General features: G+C 36.1%; 1 protein-coding gene across 4 annotated transcripts in view; it reads right to left on the bottom strand.

Annotated features, from left to right (window-relative positions):
• Nucleotides 1–17,889, bottom strand: part of CDC14A (cell division cycle 14A) — a 49,909-nt gene that overhangs the window by 3,198 nt on the left and 28,822 nt on the right. For 2 of the 4 annotated variants that reach the window (XM_054638845.2, XM_077182158.1), the window contains 9 exons: nt 16,295–16,382; nt 14,454–14,684; nt 12,177–12,315; nt 10,768–10,927; nt 10,057–10,169; nt 9,428–9,475; nt 8,274–8,402; nt 7,016–7,328; nt 5,746–5,897 (listed from right to left, as the gene is read on the bottom strand). In XM_054638845.2, the coding sequence (XP_054494820.1) occupies nt 5,811–5,897; nt 7,016–7,328; nt 8,274–8,402; nt 9,428–9,475; nt 10,057–10,169; nt 10,768–10,927; nt 12,177–12,315; nt 14,454–14,684; nt 16,295–16,382 (1,308 nt within the window). In that variant the 3' untranslated portion in view covers nt 5,746–5,810. Of the gene's footprint in view, nt 1–5,745; nt 5,898–7,015; nt 7,329–8,273; nt 8,403–9,427; nt 9,476–10,056; nt 10,170–10,767; nt 10,928–12,176; nt 12,316–14,453; nt 14,685–16,294; nt 16,383–17,889 lie in introns of those variants that run through there. The other 2 variants (XM_054638846.2, XM_054638847.2) reach the window with 2 other exon arrangements.

Below are 17,889 nucleotides of genomic sequence, written 5' to 3'. Positions count from 1 at the left end.
AGATGAAAGATGACCAGAAAGCACTTTACACTCTTCAAACCAGCAGGTGTCAGTTCCAATGAACTGAGAACACCAGCCCTTCACTCAGCAGACAGCAATAACCAGGAATTCTACATCATCATTTCAATGAAAGAAGCAAACCATAAATTAAAGATGCTGAAGTTTAAACTGCAATTCTTAAAATTGTTAGCCATCCAAGTTACAAAAAAAAAAGGGGGGGGGGGGGAACCATCAAGAAAACACATTAAAAACCCCCAAATATCCAGCAGCACATATTGTTTGGAAAGAGGATAGCATGTTTTGGTAGTTTTTGTTATAGAAGGGTAGGCACAGTTTATTTACTTTCAAATGGAGATATATGTTTTTCAGTGTGTTCCCACCCTCATCATAACTCTACTTCACATCCCTATGATTTCTTCCTAATGTCTCAAAAGCTTTTCTGAATACAGGAAAATAATTAAACAGCATTTTTCTTCAGATTAATCTATGTGACTTCACATAAATTTCTATCACTAAAAACATGGTGATACCTGTAAAAACTGAGCTATTGTAAAGTATACATACTCACTTTTTCAAACTCATTTGAGTTTGAAAAATTTAAATATAGCAGGAGAGGCTTGTTGTTTTGATTTTTTTTTGCATTTTCAGAAAAGTCATTTGTGTTCAAATCTCTTCACATGTCTAAAGAGATTGACTGTAAAGCTTCAAAGCCTGTAATTGTGGTTTTTTTCTTGTTTTTCTTTTAAATCTTTTGAGGAGTTTTCTATTTTAAAATTTACATTTGCAATGACTCAAAGTATTGCCTATGCTTCTGAAAGTTTCATTAAAAACAACAAAAAAAAAAACCCAGTCCATTTTTACAAGTAATTTGCTGGATTTAATAAAATCTTATTTAAAATTGAGTTAAAAATAGAAGAAAAAAAACCCAAAGCAAATTGACTGCTGAATTGCCAAGATGAGAGTATAAAATCAGTTGATGGAGAAGAAATCTCCAGGTGTATTCCTATAGTGGTCCCATGCCATGTCAAGCTTGCCATTTTATACCCAAGTAACAGACATTTAAACAAAGAACTAAGAATTAGATGGTTTCACTACAGTTCAGCATATCTAATGAAGTTTATGCTGAATTAACTGGTTAGATTACTTTCATTTTTCTTCAAAAGGAGGCACGGAAAGCCTCCTGGGAGAGAAAATCAGCACCAAATCCACTGAGGCACTAGAACTGTATTTGCTAATAGAGGACTGTAGGACCAAGCCAGCCTGAATTTGAACTCTGTTTCAGGACAGAATAATGCCACAGCATTTAGGCCTATTTGTTAGCACTGGAACGTGCCCTCTCCCCAGATAATTGCAAAAATGTAACTTAAGGTTTTGGAATTGTGCATCAACTCTCCCAAAACACTGCTGCAAGAGGAGTGTGGCTGCAGGCAAGAACCACTGTGAATACACAACAGCCACTAAACCAACTCAGGATGCATTAGGGAAAATGGGGAAAATGTACACACGCATGTGAATTCTGTGGGTCTGCTCAATTTACCCATCAGCAAGGTGCACTAGAGCTTGGCTTTTGCAAAGCCTGTCCTATCTACATTAATGCTAAGGTCTTATTAAGAAAAACCATGTTACAGGTAAAAATGATGTATATGAATTTTAAAACACTGCAAACACGTCTCAATTTTTTGGCAATGTTTCCATCTTGCCAGTTTCCATGACAGCTATAGAAGCAAAAGGTGACTCATCTTAAGACTACCCAGTTACATATTCTCCAATAAAAATACATTTTAAAGAGCGATATTTGGATGTAGAATTATTGTAAGAACAAAGCAAAAAATCTTATAGCAGTACCTTAAGTGTGATTATAGTTGAAGAGAGTAATTCTGCAAATGTTATTGTGAGACATTCTGTTTAATCAAAACACACACTTTGTAAAATAAAATATTTATTCTATTTACTGGAACATCAAGTTTTCTCTTTTTTTTTCTTTGAAAAATCAAGCTTTTCTTCTAGTTCATCAGCATAAACACAATAAAGTGGATTATAAGCTTGCACTATGAAGGACAAATACCATTAGAGAAAAATACATGTCAGACAACAATAGTTACAGTCATGCTTATTTTTTATTCTTTCTTTTTGTTAAGTAGAATGTGGAACAGCGGCATTAATGCTGTTTCATTGCAAAAAAAAGATAGTGAATAACCTTCTCTCCATACTGCAGGAAAAACTCACTAAGGAGTTAAGTGAACATGAACTAGAACTGGAAAATTGCTCTGCTAACCATCTCAAAATACTCCTGAACCACTCATGTTAACAAAGACAGATAAGTAAGAGTGATAAGGTGATTTTCTAAAATGAAAGCACTGCATGATTACAGCTGGTTAGCTTGGTATCTAACTCCGGGAAGGGAGATTTTGGCAATTAAGAGAAAGGGAATTAATCAGCATCATTCAAGAGTCCTTTGATGAGCTAAATGAATAAACAAAGCACCAGGACATGTAACAGACTTCTGTCAGGTACATCACCTGATGTGCTCCAATTAGAAAGAACACAAACACTGCAACAAGGCCAGGCTGGGCTGTCACGACTTCAAGTAATTTCAGCATCTAAAGCAGTGAAGTGGAAATGATGAAACAGAATTCTGTTTTTAAAAGTATTCTGCCAGAACTGGTAGCTTGATACTGCTCCATATTTTGCTGATGAGCTTCAGACCACTGGCAAGTGCCAACAAAAGCAAACCAGCTGCATGGCAGGGGCTGAAGTGGTAAGGAAAAACCAATCTTCCTTGATGGGTTAATTGGTCCCAGAAGAGGAGGGGAGGGGAAGGAGGAAAAAAAAACCACAACCAACTAAAAAGAAAAAAAGATGATGCTTTTCCACAGAGTTTCACTTGAAAAAAAAATCCCAAATCAAACCAAAAATCCCTCCAGAAATGCAGGACATGGGACTCCAATAAAATAAACAGAAATCACTACCATCAATGGTAACAACTCTTTTTCTTTCCCCCCTCCCCCTCAGCTCCCAGGGCATTACAGTCTGAGAAAATAAAAGAAGTTATGTAGTTATAAGAAGGATAGCACTGCATGGCAGCTGTCTGGACCAGAATTATTTGGAAAAACTAAAGAATTTGAATGCTTTCCAAAAGGATTTTTGAGGTAACTTAGCTTATCAAAAGAAAATCAAGTTGAGATGAGTAGCAGGAGATAACCCCACAACAAGAAAATAAGACAACAAAGGGCTATAACACTGACATAATAAAGAGATACAGAAAGTTCCAGACTAAAAGTGAAATAGTTTTAAGCGTGACTCTGTTCAATCAGTGACTAATCTTTCAGAAAAATTATGTTGCCCTCAAAATAAACAACCTGTATATTTACCAGTGAGCTGCTCACTACCAGACAGAAAGCATTCAGAAATTAAATGATTGAAAAACCTACTCTTGTCTTAAACCTCAGGATGTCACAGTGACTGCACTCAGTCAATTGTGCATAAAATGGGGAACAATTTAGTGCACTCCTCTGTGACAGAGGGATGCACAGGGCTACAGGGTACATTTAGAAGCAAATGCATTAATCAGAAAATTTGTTTTCATATCTGAAACATATTCCTAACAGTAAAATTTTTTAGCCATCATTATATTGAAAGAATATTACTTCACAGGTAAATCAGAAACTTGCACTTTGCTATGTAGACTCTGCATGGCATGACTGTTTCTAGGAAATGCTGTTTTTCACATCACAGCATATAATATACAAAATAGAGTATTTTTAGCTCACCTCACTCTTCAGAGAAGACTGGAGATAGAATCTTGTTTAAAGATCTTGCTGCATTTGACTGTGTATAACCTCTACTTCTCAAGAGCAATATCAAGCCAAGAATTATTCACAGGTTATATTCTTTATATCCCTTATAGCCTTCCATGCATTATTAAGTCATTAAGATAGGCAGGAAGAAAATTAAAGAAGTTCTTATAACAGGGGAGTAGTGCATTTTAGAAAGGTTTTTTTTTCTTTAAAAATGCTTTCCATTCAACCTAAAACTTTACACAATGCCTAAGATATTTCATTTAAATTAATGGTTTAAGTCAATTAACAGTTCTACTGCAAAGAGACAACAATTAATTTCCTTCTTCCCTGCAATGCACAGAGCTGTAAGCACCTCTCTGCTGTCAACATGGCTATTTCACCTGTTCATGAATCGCTCCTTTCTTCTTCCTTAAACTACACAGTAACCAACATTCCTTCTTTTCCTCCCTTTTCCTAAGTCATCCTTGTCTAATAAAGAAGGCATGCTACAATTCTGGAAGTTACATTGTAAACCACCCCCTCTCCCCACATAGATTTGGGGAATTTTTGTGTCAAAGCCAACTATGTTGCACCTCGAGGGTTTGAGAGATGAAGGAGAACCACAGCACTATCCTACAATTTTGTAACTATCTAGATACCTGAAGTGTCACCAAAACCTAATTTCCTTTTCTATGCTTATGGAACAAACCCACTAACGTGGCCTTCACTGTAAAAAATCATTTGTAGCATTAAGTTACAGCAACTACCTCTCCAAAGGAGGTGACAGTTCTTAGCTTTTAAGATGTTATATTTACATTCAACCTTTCAAGCTGCCTGAGGAAAACAGGCTTGTGTTTTTGTAATGCTTTACATTGTCATTTGGTACCCTTGTAAATTCTGGCCTGTTGTGAATGATGTCAGCTTATTTTCATGACTAAGTCATATTACAGTTACAAGGAGTTTCTTCCCCTTAGGATGCTGCATGTAAGTTTACATGCATATGCCTAATGCATAATATGTAGTTGTAAGTAAAATATCAAAAAAGCCCTCTAAAAATGCTGCTGGCAGCATAAAATTCACAAAATGAACAACTGAAAAGAATGGGAATGGGCTGACTCTCCAAAGAATTATTGTTCAATACATTAAATATGAGACAGTATTAAAAGTGAGACATTAAAAAAATAAAATCAGCCAATTTACCACTTATTATTCAGATGAATGATTGCTCTCACCCACTGGTGGTATACTGACTTTTAGTTACAGCATACTCAACAGGAGCAGAGGCCTGAACTCCTGAGGACTGAATTTTTGTAAGCATATTGGATTGAAGACTGGGAACATCTAAAAAGGATGAGTTTGCAGAGCAAACAGAATGCATGAACAAATGAAAGACTCATCAACGAATCTCAAACAAAGATTCCTTCCTGGCTTGGTATACAGCTTTTCACCTCTCTCCATCTCTGTGCCTGAAGAAATTAAACCAAATTAGTTGAACAAGAACAGTCCTCTTGTTCTAGAACTTGTTTCAGCATAGAAAAACTGCTACAGTTTCTATATCTCACTTGAAAAATCTCAATTATATATAGTTTATTACAGTCCCATGTAGCAGGGAAAAAGAGAGTCAAATTAAAGAGGTGAAGATGTGGCAACACTCAAGAACTCCCTTGCAAAAAGTTACTGCTGCTGTTTAAAGTAAAGTTTAAACTCAATTTTAAACTCACTGCAGAACAATGATTCTAAGATCATGGAACATCAGCATTTATTTCCAGATAAACTGTAGTGGATAAGAAGCTGAAGTTTTTTAAACAAGGAGTCTGAAAGCATCAAGTATTCTGAAGAGCTGCTTTAGTCAAGCAGATTCTACCACAGTAGGAAGAAGTCACTGAGTTAGAGAATACAGAATCACGTTCCCTCAACTAACTTCAATGTTCTGTTTATAGAGATTACATTTCAGTCACACATGCAATTTAATTCCACAATGGAATAATGAGATTTTATTTCCTATTGTCATCTATCCTCAGAAATAGCAATTCATACTCCCAAGCTACAGAGATGTGGCTTCTGAACTGTGAGTGGTGCCACAACCGAGCTGCTAACAAGAGGGTAGGTCCTCCACTTCTGCAGGAAGAAAAGAACACAGCCCATGAATGACCTTTGGCAGGACATCCTAGGTACATGCAATGAATGTTATTAGCTGTTTTTAGACAGACTCACCACACCCAAAACCACTAGCAGGTCTAACACCAGAACTTTCTCTATATGAAACAATTTATCAGTGCTAAGGAAACAGAAGAGCGATGCGCAATACTCTGAAGTTAATTTTACACAAAGCCAGTTTTATTTCCACATAGTAAAAAAATAAAAATCCTAAGTGTCAGAACTAGTCGAGAGAGGCTGACAGGCTCCCTTAATCATAGACAAAATGTATTAAAAACAGTGTACTATTTTTTATAATTAGTAGGCTATCAAATCCTTGGAAATCCGGTATTTTAAATTGGTTTTAAATTTATAGTAGTAGATATGATTATTTTTTCCCCAGAATAGATGAAGCTGTTTCTGATTTCATAACTGAAGCTTCTCTAGTCTCTCTTCTCTACATTTTGTATAGAAACACTTTCAAGTTGCATTAGTTTATTTGTACATCCTCTTTATACAGACTCTTTTACACAGAAAAAGAGCACAAAATAAGCCCAATGCAGCGAAATTGTTGAGGAATGAAAGCTTCAATGTGGGACCATCGGAAATATCTTGCTTATAATACTTTCCATATTTGGTGCTAGAAAAGGAGTAGGTTTCATCAAGAGCACTAATTGCTCAAATAAGCCCTGTCTTTAATGATATTCTACCTTCTGTTTACTAAGATACATATAAAGGCTTCTTAAAATCTATTACTGCACAAAGATGAAGACACATAATTAACTTATAGACTTTGCTATAGATAATTTGAAATAAAATCTAAAGGGTAAGAAGGTCCAGAAAAAAAAGTTATCAGAAAAGATGTAAAGTTCAGGCACAATATATGTTCATGAAGCTTCCATGTAACAGATGCTTAGAAAAGATGGGGAAAAAAGCAGCTGAAATGATAGATAACAGACAAAGGTGCTGTTCAGAAACATTAGAGGAAGCTGGAGAATTATGCTGAGTTAAGATTTTTTTTTGCAACAGTTTTGCTCACAGAAGCAAGGAAGAAAAGCATCAGTGAGCTGCCTGAAAGTGCTGTTGTGACTGTGACTTACAGGAATGGCCTCTGGTATGGTGCTGGAGGAGCTGTAAGACCCATAAAGGAAGGCTGGTGCATACTCATCTGTCACGGCGCTGTGCAAACTGCTTGGGCTGCTCAGTTTGTTGCCACTACTGCTGTTGTATAAGTTGTTGTTCAGTTCATGGTTTTTTCTGTGTGGCAGCTGCAAGCTGCCATTCAGGTGACTGGAGATATGGCTTACTGTAAAACCTGTCCTAGAGGACGATGATGTCTCATTGCTCTCATCACCATCTGAAGCAGCATACAGGTTCCCTAGAGAACTGGCTAGTCTGGAGTTTATGGAAACGCTGAATGGGAAACACATGCAGGGAAAAAATATTCACAAGGTATGTAGAGATAAATACAAAAATGTAACAGACAATTCAGAAGACATTAGGTGAATAACACACACCATTCTGAAATAATCTGTGTTTGCACACAGGTTCATTTCTAGCTCCTAAGTAACAAAAAGCAGAATTCTTTGTAAGGGCTTTCCAAGTTTTGCTTATTCAAGCACTACACCATGGACAGCTTTCACCTCTGTCAAAGCACACATGCATGCAGGAGATGGTCTTAAAAGGTGTCAGCAGTGTCTGATTTACACTGAAGTAGCTTGTATACATGGAACAGTTTAAGAACTCCTCCTCTGTTTCTTGCTATCAGTTTTGTGATAGCAAGCCTTCAAGTAACCAAGGAGTAATATTACAAAATTTGAGACTAGAAATAGGGTGTCCTGAAATACCTCAGGCTGGTTACTCTGTTCAGGCAAATATTTGTGCACATATTTATTAAAAGTGCATCAATCATTCTGAGTGTCATTTAATATATATAATTACTTAGGACAATAGTTATAATTGAGCTAAAGAGTAATAAATCAAGGGTTCATAAAAAAATTAATTACCACTCCATATTCTGAGAGTAATAGTATATAGACTAGTGGGAATATCTACAAAACATCTGTAAACTGAGATAAGTGAAAGAAACCTTGCCAACCCATTTGAACAAGACAGTACTGTTTCTGATGGTACAATCTGTATAAAACTCCGATCAGTAGGACAGATTTTGGGTTTTACTTGTTTTTTAAATCTGTAGGCAACTAAAGTTTGGCTAGTGGAACAGCAAATCACTGTAAGTAAATTGAAGTCTTCTTATAGCCAAGAAGAGCAAGCACTTCATGGGCTGCAGATGTGCTGACAACCACTGCAGGATACTGCAAGCATTTGTACCAAAATGAGAAGAAGAAAAAAAAAAACCTTTTAAATGTAGAGCCTGAGGACGTGGAAATTCTGCTTATTCTTTCTGCAGATGGTGAAGTGACTGCCATCACTCTGGAGGCCTTCAGAGGAGACATGGATCCTTCTGTGCCACCTGAAGTACTCAGTCTAAAAAGAGTGCAGAGTTCCAGTGAGAAGCTAGATTTTATAATTAAAATATACATCTCCCACACATATAATCTATCAGTACATAGATTGGTATTTTGAAAAGTGTGAATTCTCAAGTCTCAGAACTCAACAGCAAAAACTTAAGTTTTCCTGCTTAAACATATTTTTTAAAAAAAACTTTCCAGATATCCACTCCAAGTATTTCCCCTGCTGCACCTTATTAAAAAGTTACAAGCTACTTTTCACCTTGATAATTAATGAAGGCCAAGTGTCCATTTTTATAGATTTATTGTAAGTTTTATGATAAATTTTAGAACTCTAAATGTAAACTTCATTATGAGTACTTTTTGAGCTTATAGAGCAAGTATGAGTAGAAAAACCCAAAGCTGTAGCTTTCATGAGGTCAGCATCATTTCCAAATGAAAATTTTCACAGAACATGCAGCCCTTTCTAGGTGGAATTCTTAATGACAAAATGCTTCATGTGTTGATAATGAGCCATATGTATGTTATACTGGACCACTCAAATTGTTACTATTATGGCTGTCTACATTAACTAATTTTAACAATTAATTTTCTCTAACCCTAGATCAGGGGATACAACAATCAGACCTTAAAGGATGAAAAAACTTGGGTACAGATCTCCAACTACAAGCACCGAAGGAAAATGACATTGAGCAGCTTTAATTACACACCAACAAAGGGTAAAACATTCATTTCCAATGCTAGCCATCTGGAAAAATCCAACTCAAAAATTCAGATCACAAAACTGAAAATAATGTGCTCTTTTCAGTATTAATGCTTGATAATGATAGAAATTTTGTCTTACATATTGTATTTTAGATTCACTGGGGTAAAGCATCCAGTTTGTAGGTGTTTAAAAAGGTTTGTTACCTGCCTATGCTCAGAAGTTTTGTATATCACAAATAGTGATCACATCAATTGATAAGCAATGATCCAAAGCACTGAAAATTAAGACCCTAGTCAAGTGGTATAGGTTTAGAACTAGAATTTTAAAGTCAGTACCTGAAGGGTTGTGATATTGACCAGGTGTTCAGTTTCATGTCTTGCAGCCTAAAGAAATAAAAGCAGCAATCTTTATCTGAGGATTAAAAACCTTTCCCCTCTGCCAAATCATATCTGTATGTCTCAGGTTGGCTTAAAATATAAAAATAAAACTTAGACTTATCGACAATCAGTGTTTTAATTTACAGTAAAAGAACAGAAAGTTACTCCAGGTTTAATTTCAAAGTTCACATTTTTATTGGTTCTGAAAAATTCTAAATTTCTATAAGAAGTACAGAAAAGTAATTAAAGAAAGACGACCAAGTTTGATTAAGAATATTTTGTTCAAGTCGTAAGTTCTAAAATACTAGATATAAATTTTAAAGTTCTGAAGTATTTTTTACATTATCTTTTACTGCTACACAGTAAGAAGGCATCCCTAAACAGGAAGGCAGAGGGCAAAAAAGGAGAGAAGAAAAATATTAATAATCCAAATTTGCAACTAACAGATACATACCTGGAGAAGTTTCCACCTCAGAAGGTGGTACAGGCAGTACCACTGCCTTAAACAAGATCATGTACTTGCCACAGGGATCTGATAGCATGGGCAGAATTTAAAACTGCAAATGACCTCAGACTGGTATAACTACCTGAGAGCTCCAGTTGTAGCAGAACAAGGCTGTCTACGACTTTTTAAGGCATTCAGCTTATCTCCCTGTGTCATCCCATTCTGAGCTTCCACATCCTTGTCTTCAGAATCGTTCTGCGAAAGAAAAGCATGCAAGCAAGGGAATCCATCAAATCCCAGGAGCAGTGTAGTTTGAAAGCAGTGAGTGTCTCCCCTCACAAAGATCAGAGCCCAGAAGGCTGCTCCATGTGTCTCCTGCACACATGGCACTACTCTTTGCATAGTGCTGCTACATGAAATGTGCTGCTGTACAAACATAAAACATTTCTGCAGAACCTGACCTTTTGCAGAACCTGACCTCAAAGTTCGCGATGCTCAAGCCTAATGCCAGTGTTTATTTACTTCAAGAAGTCTGTTGGACATTTATACACATCTGCATTGTTATTAGTTAAAAGTTTGGAATAAGCAGATTTTTGGTTTCCAGGAGCAAAACTGACTTTTTTTTTCCTTCATGCTCAAGAAAACAACTGAAAATCCTGAGACAATGACTTGAAATAATGGAAACTTTTGGAAGCTTGAAAAATTACCTGTAACAGTTTTAAATATTACTTGATCTTTTTTATTAAGTGGAGATTTGTTCTAATTATGTCCTAAAAATATTTAGAAATTATCTATAGCTAGTTGTTAAAAGCTCAACTTCAATCTATTTGAAATTTTTCCTAAGGACACTTACCTCTTTGAACTGATCCAAGTCTGGTGCTTTGTTCAGGTTATCAGTGATGGAAATGTCATTTAAGCCACAAAGAACTCTGTTAATATTTCCATCGGCGACTCCTCCCTGTTTCGGCTTTGATCGGATGAGCTCTCCCTCCCTCCATAACATTGCTTGCTTCCTTCAGGACACAAACCCAAAGCCATTTGCATCAGCACGTTGCAAACATAGAAAAAACCATATGAAAACATGCCACCCTTACAGACTGCCAACATTTGAATCTTCTGCACATCATCATCTGGAAACAAATTTACATGCCTAGCACAAAAAATTTTAAAACCTCAAAACTTAAAAAAAAAAAAGAAAAAAAAACAACCCCCTCCAGAATCACCATATTAGTCTGTAGTCATAACAGTACTAAGACTTCATTTTCTCAAATCCTTCTAGGGAAAGAGGTTAACTAAACAGGAATTTGCAGTCATATTTTAAAGCTCTTAAAACACAACTTAAAAAATAATATAAAGCAGTGTTTTTATATACATCATGTGTGGCATAACTGATGATACAGAACTTTGCAACTTATTAGTGTGAGTTTTCTGGATACAGATATTGTGCAGTGAAACTACAGCTGACCTGTGCACTGCAAGTGGATGTCATGTAAAGTTCACCAGGACTCTAATATCAATTTTTAGAAACTGAAAGAATATATACTTCACACAGGTGATAAAAATAATAACACTTTCTTTGCTACAATGTGCATGGGCAGAGCAGATTTTTGATGAGGCTGCATTATTCTTCAATAAGGAAGTTTGCTGGGTAGGTACCAGTCCTGCTAGTTCCATCCAAGAACTGAGACCCTATCACATACTATTGAAACAATATTAAATTCCTACACTGAACAAAGAGGAAAACAGTGATGAATTACATCAGAATACGCTTCCACTGGAAACCTTTGTTTGGAAACAAAATATTACAGCAAACCTTCAGAGCTAATGGTTCTGAGCCAACTGCCTAAGCTTGCTCAATAATAAATGCAAAAGGTAAGCACTTCAGAGGGTATATAAAGTATTTAAAGACTGTTCTTTCAATGATAATATTTAATAAATCCTATTTGTCAATTTCATCTTTTGTCCACATCTGTCCACTTCCAACACATTTGACTAACTCCTAAATTCCCCAAAACAAAAACATTCAGTCTTGAGGCCCTGCGTCCCTCTAAGGGGACAAAATGCACAGAATTCCACAGAAGCTGACTGCTTCTGAGTAATTCAGATTTCAATCCCCTATTAACTAACCCTAAATCTTTTGAACAGGCAATAACTTAAAAGTGTCAGTAGACAAATTAGATCCTATAAACAGTGCAAGATAGACAGGGATGGAGAGGAGCAAAGAAGGTACATATATATACATATATATATATATACACATACTCTTCCAAGAAGTTTTGCTGGGGTCCTATAATAGAGCCTGGGCGACATATTCTTATCCAAGCAATGGCTTCACCATGTGTGAACTTGTAGTGCTTCATGATGTAACAGGCAATCAGTGTTCCTGTTCTCCCCAGGCCAGCTGCAGAAACACAAGAATCAACAGCCACATATGAAGGGATGAGCATTCCAGAATTATCAAATAAAAGTATGGGATGTAAGAAAACTTCTATGCAATGTTATTCACCGTATCAGTATTTGAAGAAATAATTTCTGAGTAAGTGTCCCATTTATCACATAATTCAATTTCAATGCTCTGTAGATACAGAGAAAAATCTTTGATACTTTGGAAAAGTTAAGGTTTAAAAGAGCAATCACTTGTGGCACTTGAAAAATTCTACTCCAAACTTTGTTTAAAAAAAGGCCAATATTTTTTAAAAAGCCGTGATCAAGCTGGATACCAATTTCATATTTATGATACCAGTAAAAAACCATAATCAAAGCACCTTTGAGAGGCCAGCACAAGTACCTAAAACCCACGGTGCAAATATGTCACATCTCAACAGAGAGCGACTCAGTGGGTTTTTCTTTTTGCATCAGTTTTGTTGTGAAACCAGCACATAAAACTGTTCACTGCTATCTATATAAAGATCAATGACTGTTGACCAGTGTATAATTTTAGATATCGATAGCTTAAAAACATTTTACCCATTGCCAAACAATCCCACACTAATCCTGTTTTTAAGGGGACAACAAGAGACACAGAGAAATTAGCTTTTACTATCAGTAAAATCTTAAACTAAAGAGTCAGAATTAATCTCTTTCTAGCTCTGTGTCTCATGTACTAGTAAAGTGTTTCCCCATTTAAACCTTATTTCCCACAAATACAGTATTTGCAGTTTAGTCTCACAATAGCCTGCTATTGTTTATGCACCAACAACTGTCCAAATGAACTGTCCAACTGTTCTGGCTCCCCAAGCAGCCAAACATCTCTGCTGACAATTCCATACACCACTACAAGCTCTTTACATTCAACCACTAACTGACTTTTTTGAAAGTGAACATGATTTAGGTAGGATGAAGGTAGATGTTCACAGCTAGTGAGAGTCCATAATTGTAGCTTGGAGGACAAGCTCTGAAGACTGATTTAAAAGGCAAAGTATTGATTTCATTTCTTTCCTCCAACATTCTGCTAATGTACAAACTTCCCATTACAATCCTTTTCAATCAGCTGTTCTATCTCATCTGAGACAGTTTCTAGAGTAATAGCTGTGCTCAGAACATCTCTGCAATATAACTCTGCCTGAGTTAGGCCTGAGTTAACTGTTGATTTAACACTGTAGAGGATTATTTAGGGTGGTATAAAAACAAAAAAAGATCAAGATTGTTGATTTGCTTACTAAATGGTCAGACAAAAGACCAAAAATACTTCAGTGTAGAAAGCACATCTCTAACTCACTACCAAGTATGTCATATTCCTTTAGCAGCTAAGCCTGGAGAATACCTTACTAACAACCTCCTGCTGCAAAACTCAATGATTTATACTCTTATTTAGCCAATTAGGGGATTCCCAGCTTATCAATGCCAGACCTTCTGGGTTCTAGCAACAGTAACAACTTGTTGGAAAATAAACCTGTTTATCTTTGATATGCATATTTATTGTTCATGGGAAAATTATGAATAGTGCTATTCTTGCTTCTGATCAGGCAAGACATTTGTCTCCACAATGTCCTTACACAACTCTAAACACAAATCAAGCTGAACCCTTAAAAGCCTTTGTTAATCTCTCTTGACTAAGCATGTTTTGTGCATTTTCTGGCTGGTTTGCTGAATTAGGCTGGTTTGAAATGCTGGCATCACAATAACTCACATCAACTTGAAACGTCGAATTCATACACCAGAGAAAAATGTAGAACAGTCAAAAAGCACAAAGAAAACCTTTTAGTGTTTTGCATTTCCTAGCCAATTATCATAATGCTGTGAAAGCATAATGCAAAAAAGAAACCTGCATCAACTAAATCTCAAGTTTTCAAGTCATATTAAATAACCCCACAGAACAATGAACAACAGATTTGTCAGTTCCTGCAAATAACAGTGTAGGATGTAAGGACCACATACACACAGGAAAATAACAAATATTTGGCATATATTTAGTCAAGCACCATAAAGCATTATTACTCTCACAATCTGAAAGTGTTCTTAAATGCTGTATTTCTGGCATACACTGTATGGATTTATACTTATTTTGAACTTCAGTCAGAAATGAACAGGTGCACATACCTTTACAATGAACAGCAATGGCACCATCAGCATTTTCACAGATGTTCAGGAACCTCTGGACTATACTGTCACTTGGTGTGCTGCCATCAATGAAGAACAGATCATAATGCTCAAAACCAGCATCAGTAAAGCGTTTTGCCTCATAAATCTTTTTGTTTAGTCTTATGATTGTTGTGATGTTATGCTTCTTGAAATAAGGAAAGTAGGCTTCAGGTGCATGAAGAGGATAACCTATAAAAAAAAATAAAGCCATAATATTTTAATATCCTATGTTCATGAAGTTCAAAATCCCACTAATCAAAATAGCCCCTGAAAACTTCTTGAATAATAAACACACTAATACTAAAAATGCTTTAATACTTTATTCAGAATAGACACGTTAAGTGATATAAAAAAATTGTCCAAAAAATGCTCATTAAGACCATTTTTTAATAAAAACTATTAGGAGACAAAATGTTAAACCAGAATCTATGTGAAACACTGTATTGTCTCACATTAAGCCCCCATTCTTCTCTGCAAGGGGATTTGTACATAAATCTGGGGACGTGTATGAATTCAGCATTTCAGAACAGCTGTTTATCTAGAGTCAAGCTGCAGATCAAAGAATAAAAGCATGCTTGAAGAGGAAACACTGTTTTTATGGAAAACAGATTGCTCATCTACATTATGGACAAGAGTAACAGTCAAAGGATGAACTGCAGTACCAAAAATATTCCTGTCCAACTGGGAAGTAAGAGAGCTTTATTGCCTTGATTCTCAGTTGAGAGACAAAAGAATCCTCCAGATAAAGATGGGGGGACAGGGAGGGAGGTCAGTGACCAACCACAAGACAGCTGCTCAGGACAAGTCATAAAAGCATTACTAAGCGCAATTCAAATCACAAGATAATTAGAAAAATACAGCTTTGCAATGTGTACTTGCAATCACCTAGGAGAGGATTATTTCCAGTTTCATAACTGGATTTTAGGTGCATTAATTTAATAATTTTCAGTTATATATGTTAAAAATAAAACACAGGTTTTCCAAATTCCATGGAACAGTTTAGGTAAATTTAGAAAAAAATTCTGCAAGAAAGGGCTGCAACAATGATAAGGGAAGAAACCCAAACCAACCAGAATATTTTCTTTCTGGATTTTGTTTAAATTTTCAGTGGTTGCTTTGTAACCAGCAGGATTTCAGTCATAAAAGAAACATGAGAGAGCAGAAGAAGGGGATGGGGAGGGCAGGTAGGTGTTCAGAAAATATGCTCACATAAACAACAGGACATGGCACAAATAATATAGTTAACTTAAATACTACCATCAGGGTTCTTTTTAAGTGACTGATTTTCCTTTTAGCTGGACCAAATCTCTCCTTTTCCTGTCAGTCAATTTTTTCTTGTTTTTTTTTATTCCACTAGAATCACATTCCCCAGGTTCTTCACATTACCCCAAGTATCTTCAGTAGGAAAGGCAAGCTTCTTTTAACAGTCTTTCCTGGTCTGTGTCACAAAACTCTTAACACAGCCTTCTGTGTTCAGTGCAACTCACCTTTAGTTCTGCACACTTACTGTACCAGGTGTCAGGTTCCAGGAGGACAGTAAGAGACCCGAGTCTCTCAGGCACTTGGTCACAGGATGAAAAGCTACTGACTGTTAGAACAATTGAAATTCTTCTGGCAAAGAAGAATTCCAAAACTTTTTGAATTAAATTCTATGAGCATATATACAATGCTCACTGGATGATTACTTCTGAAGATAAAAACTGATCTATAATCCTATATTATCTTCTGCTTTTTTGCTATGATGGTTTTACATGCTGGAAAAATAAGATCATAGCACAGGATTAAAACATACACCATACCATTTTCAAGTTTGCTTTTCGGGTGTGGTCCACTAAAAGCCAAAAATTTTCCTGGAATAATCCAGTTGAAGTCACCATTCTCCACTCGCTACAAAAATTTCAGAAGAGAAAAACATTTTAATATCTTTATATACAAGGTAAAAAAAAAATCACTCAAGATTTTATTTTACTCTTTACTGTGTTCTTGAGGCATTAAAATGAAACACTTGATGTGTAATTAGCTAACTTAACTATATGGGACAAATTAACCATAAGCTGCTTCTCAGACCTTAATAAAATGAAATGTCGCAGACATTTTTTCATTAAAAATCTTTCCTTAAGATTTTTTCCTCCTGAGAAGCTGAGAGGCCTCAGGGACAGAATGTAAACAACGATTGCTGCTGTGGAATGCAACAGGTACATCTGTGATTAGTCTCATGTGGATGTTTGGAATTGATGGCCAATCACAGTGAGCTGGCTCAGACAGAGAGTCTGAGGCAGCTGCCTTTGTTATCATTCTATTCTTTTCTATTCTTAGCTTAGCTAGCCTTCTGAGATGAAACCTTTCCTTCTATTCTTTAGTATAGTTTTAATGTAATATATATCATAAAATAATAAATCAAGCCTTCTGAAACATGGAGTCAGATCTATGTCTCTTCCCTCATCCTAAGACCCCTGTGACCACCGTCACAATGAAATGTAAACAAAACTTGCTTAAGTTTTCCAATAAAAGCAGAAAGATCCTTTATGTAAGATATTTCCCCTTGAGAGGGTTCAGTGTTTCAGGACACCTATTAATAACACTGACAAACACCACCATTCTTCTATGTTTTAATCAAAAATTATGGAAAAGTGTTTCCTTGTGAGGCATTAGCTAAAAAACCACTTCACAGAAAACAAATTAAAAACCAATTAGCCTTCAAAACAATTACCCTTTCCCTGTAGAAACTGAAATTTACATATTGGCATAAGCTCTGATGAGCCAGTAATCACAGAAGGAAAGTGTAAATTAAATAAAGAGAGTAGATTTTAATAAACTTTCAAACTATGACATTTTGCATTTCTTGCTCACTTTTAAATGAAAACCTAAAAAGGCTCTTCAAATTCTGTCACTGCTGAAATGAAAGCTTCTTTGGAAATACGTAACATCAACTGCAGCTCCCAACTGCCTTTTCTTTCTTTAATTGAAGACTGCTCATTCCTCGTTTGGCAATGCAGTTATTCTCAGCATGACTTTTAAGGACATGGCACTCAGTTCAGCTGCATTATTAAGCTTGTGTTTTTAGCTCTCAGCTCATCAGAACATCCTAATGAGTGAAAGGTTCTGATAATGGACATCACTGTAATCAATTCAGCAACTGTTTGCTTAGCTGAGCCCATTAGGCTTGCTCCCAATGTCCCCACACAATGGAAACTGCTGGAAATTACCCAGGTTGCATAAGGACTAGGGAACCAACCTCAGTGCCAAGGCAGCACCCCTGCCCCCCACTGGTATCACAGGCTGACATCTCAGCACTGCAGCACCCCTACTCCCTTTAGACAAGAAGTCCTGATCAGTAAGCTAAAAATATTTTTGTATTTGTATCACCAGTTTTATTTGTGGATTAAGTTCCTTA

Source organism: Agelaius phoeniceus, chromosome 8 (genome assembly GCF_051311805.1).
Source record: "Agelaius phoeniceus isolate bAgePho1 chromosome 8, bAgePho1.hap1, whole genome shotgun sequence".
NCBI classification, from domain to species: domain Eukaryota; kingdom Metazoa; phylum Chordata; class Aves; order Passeriformes; family Icteridae; genus Agelaius; species Agelaius phoeniceus.
This window is presented reverse-complemented; position numbering and strand designations above follow the sequence as displayed.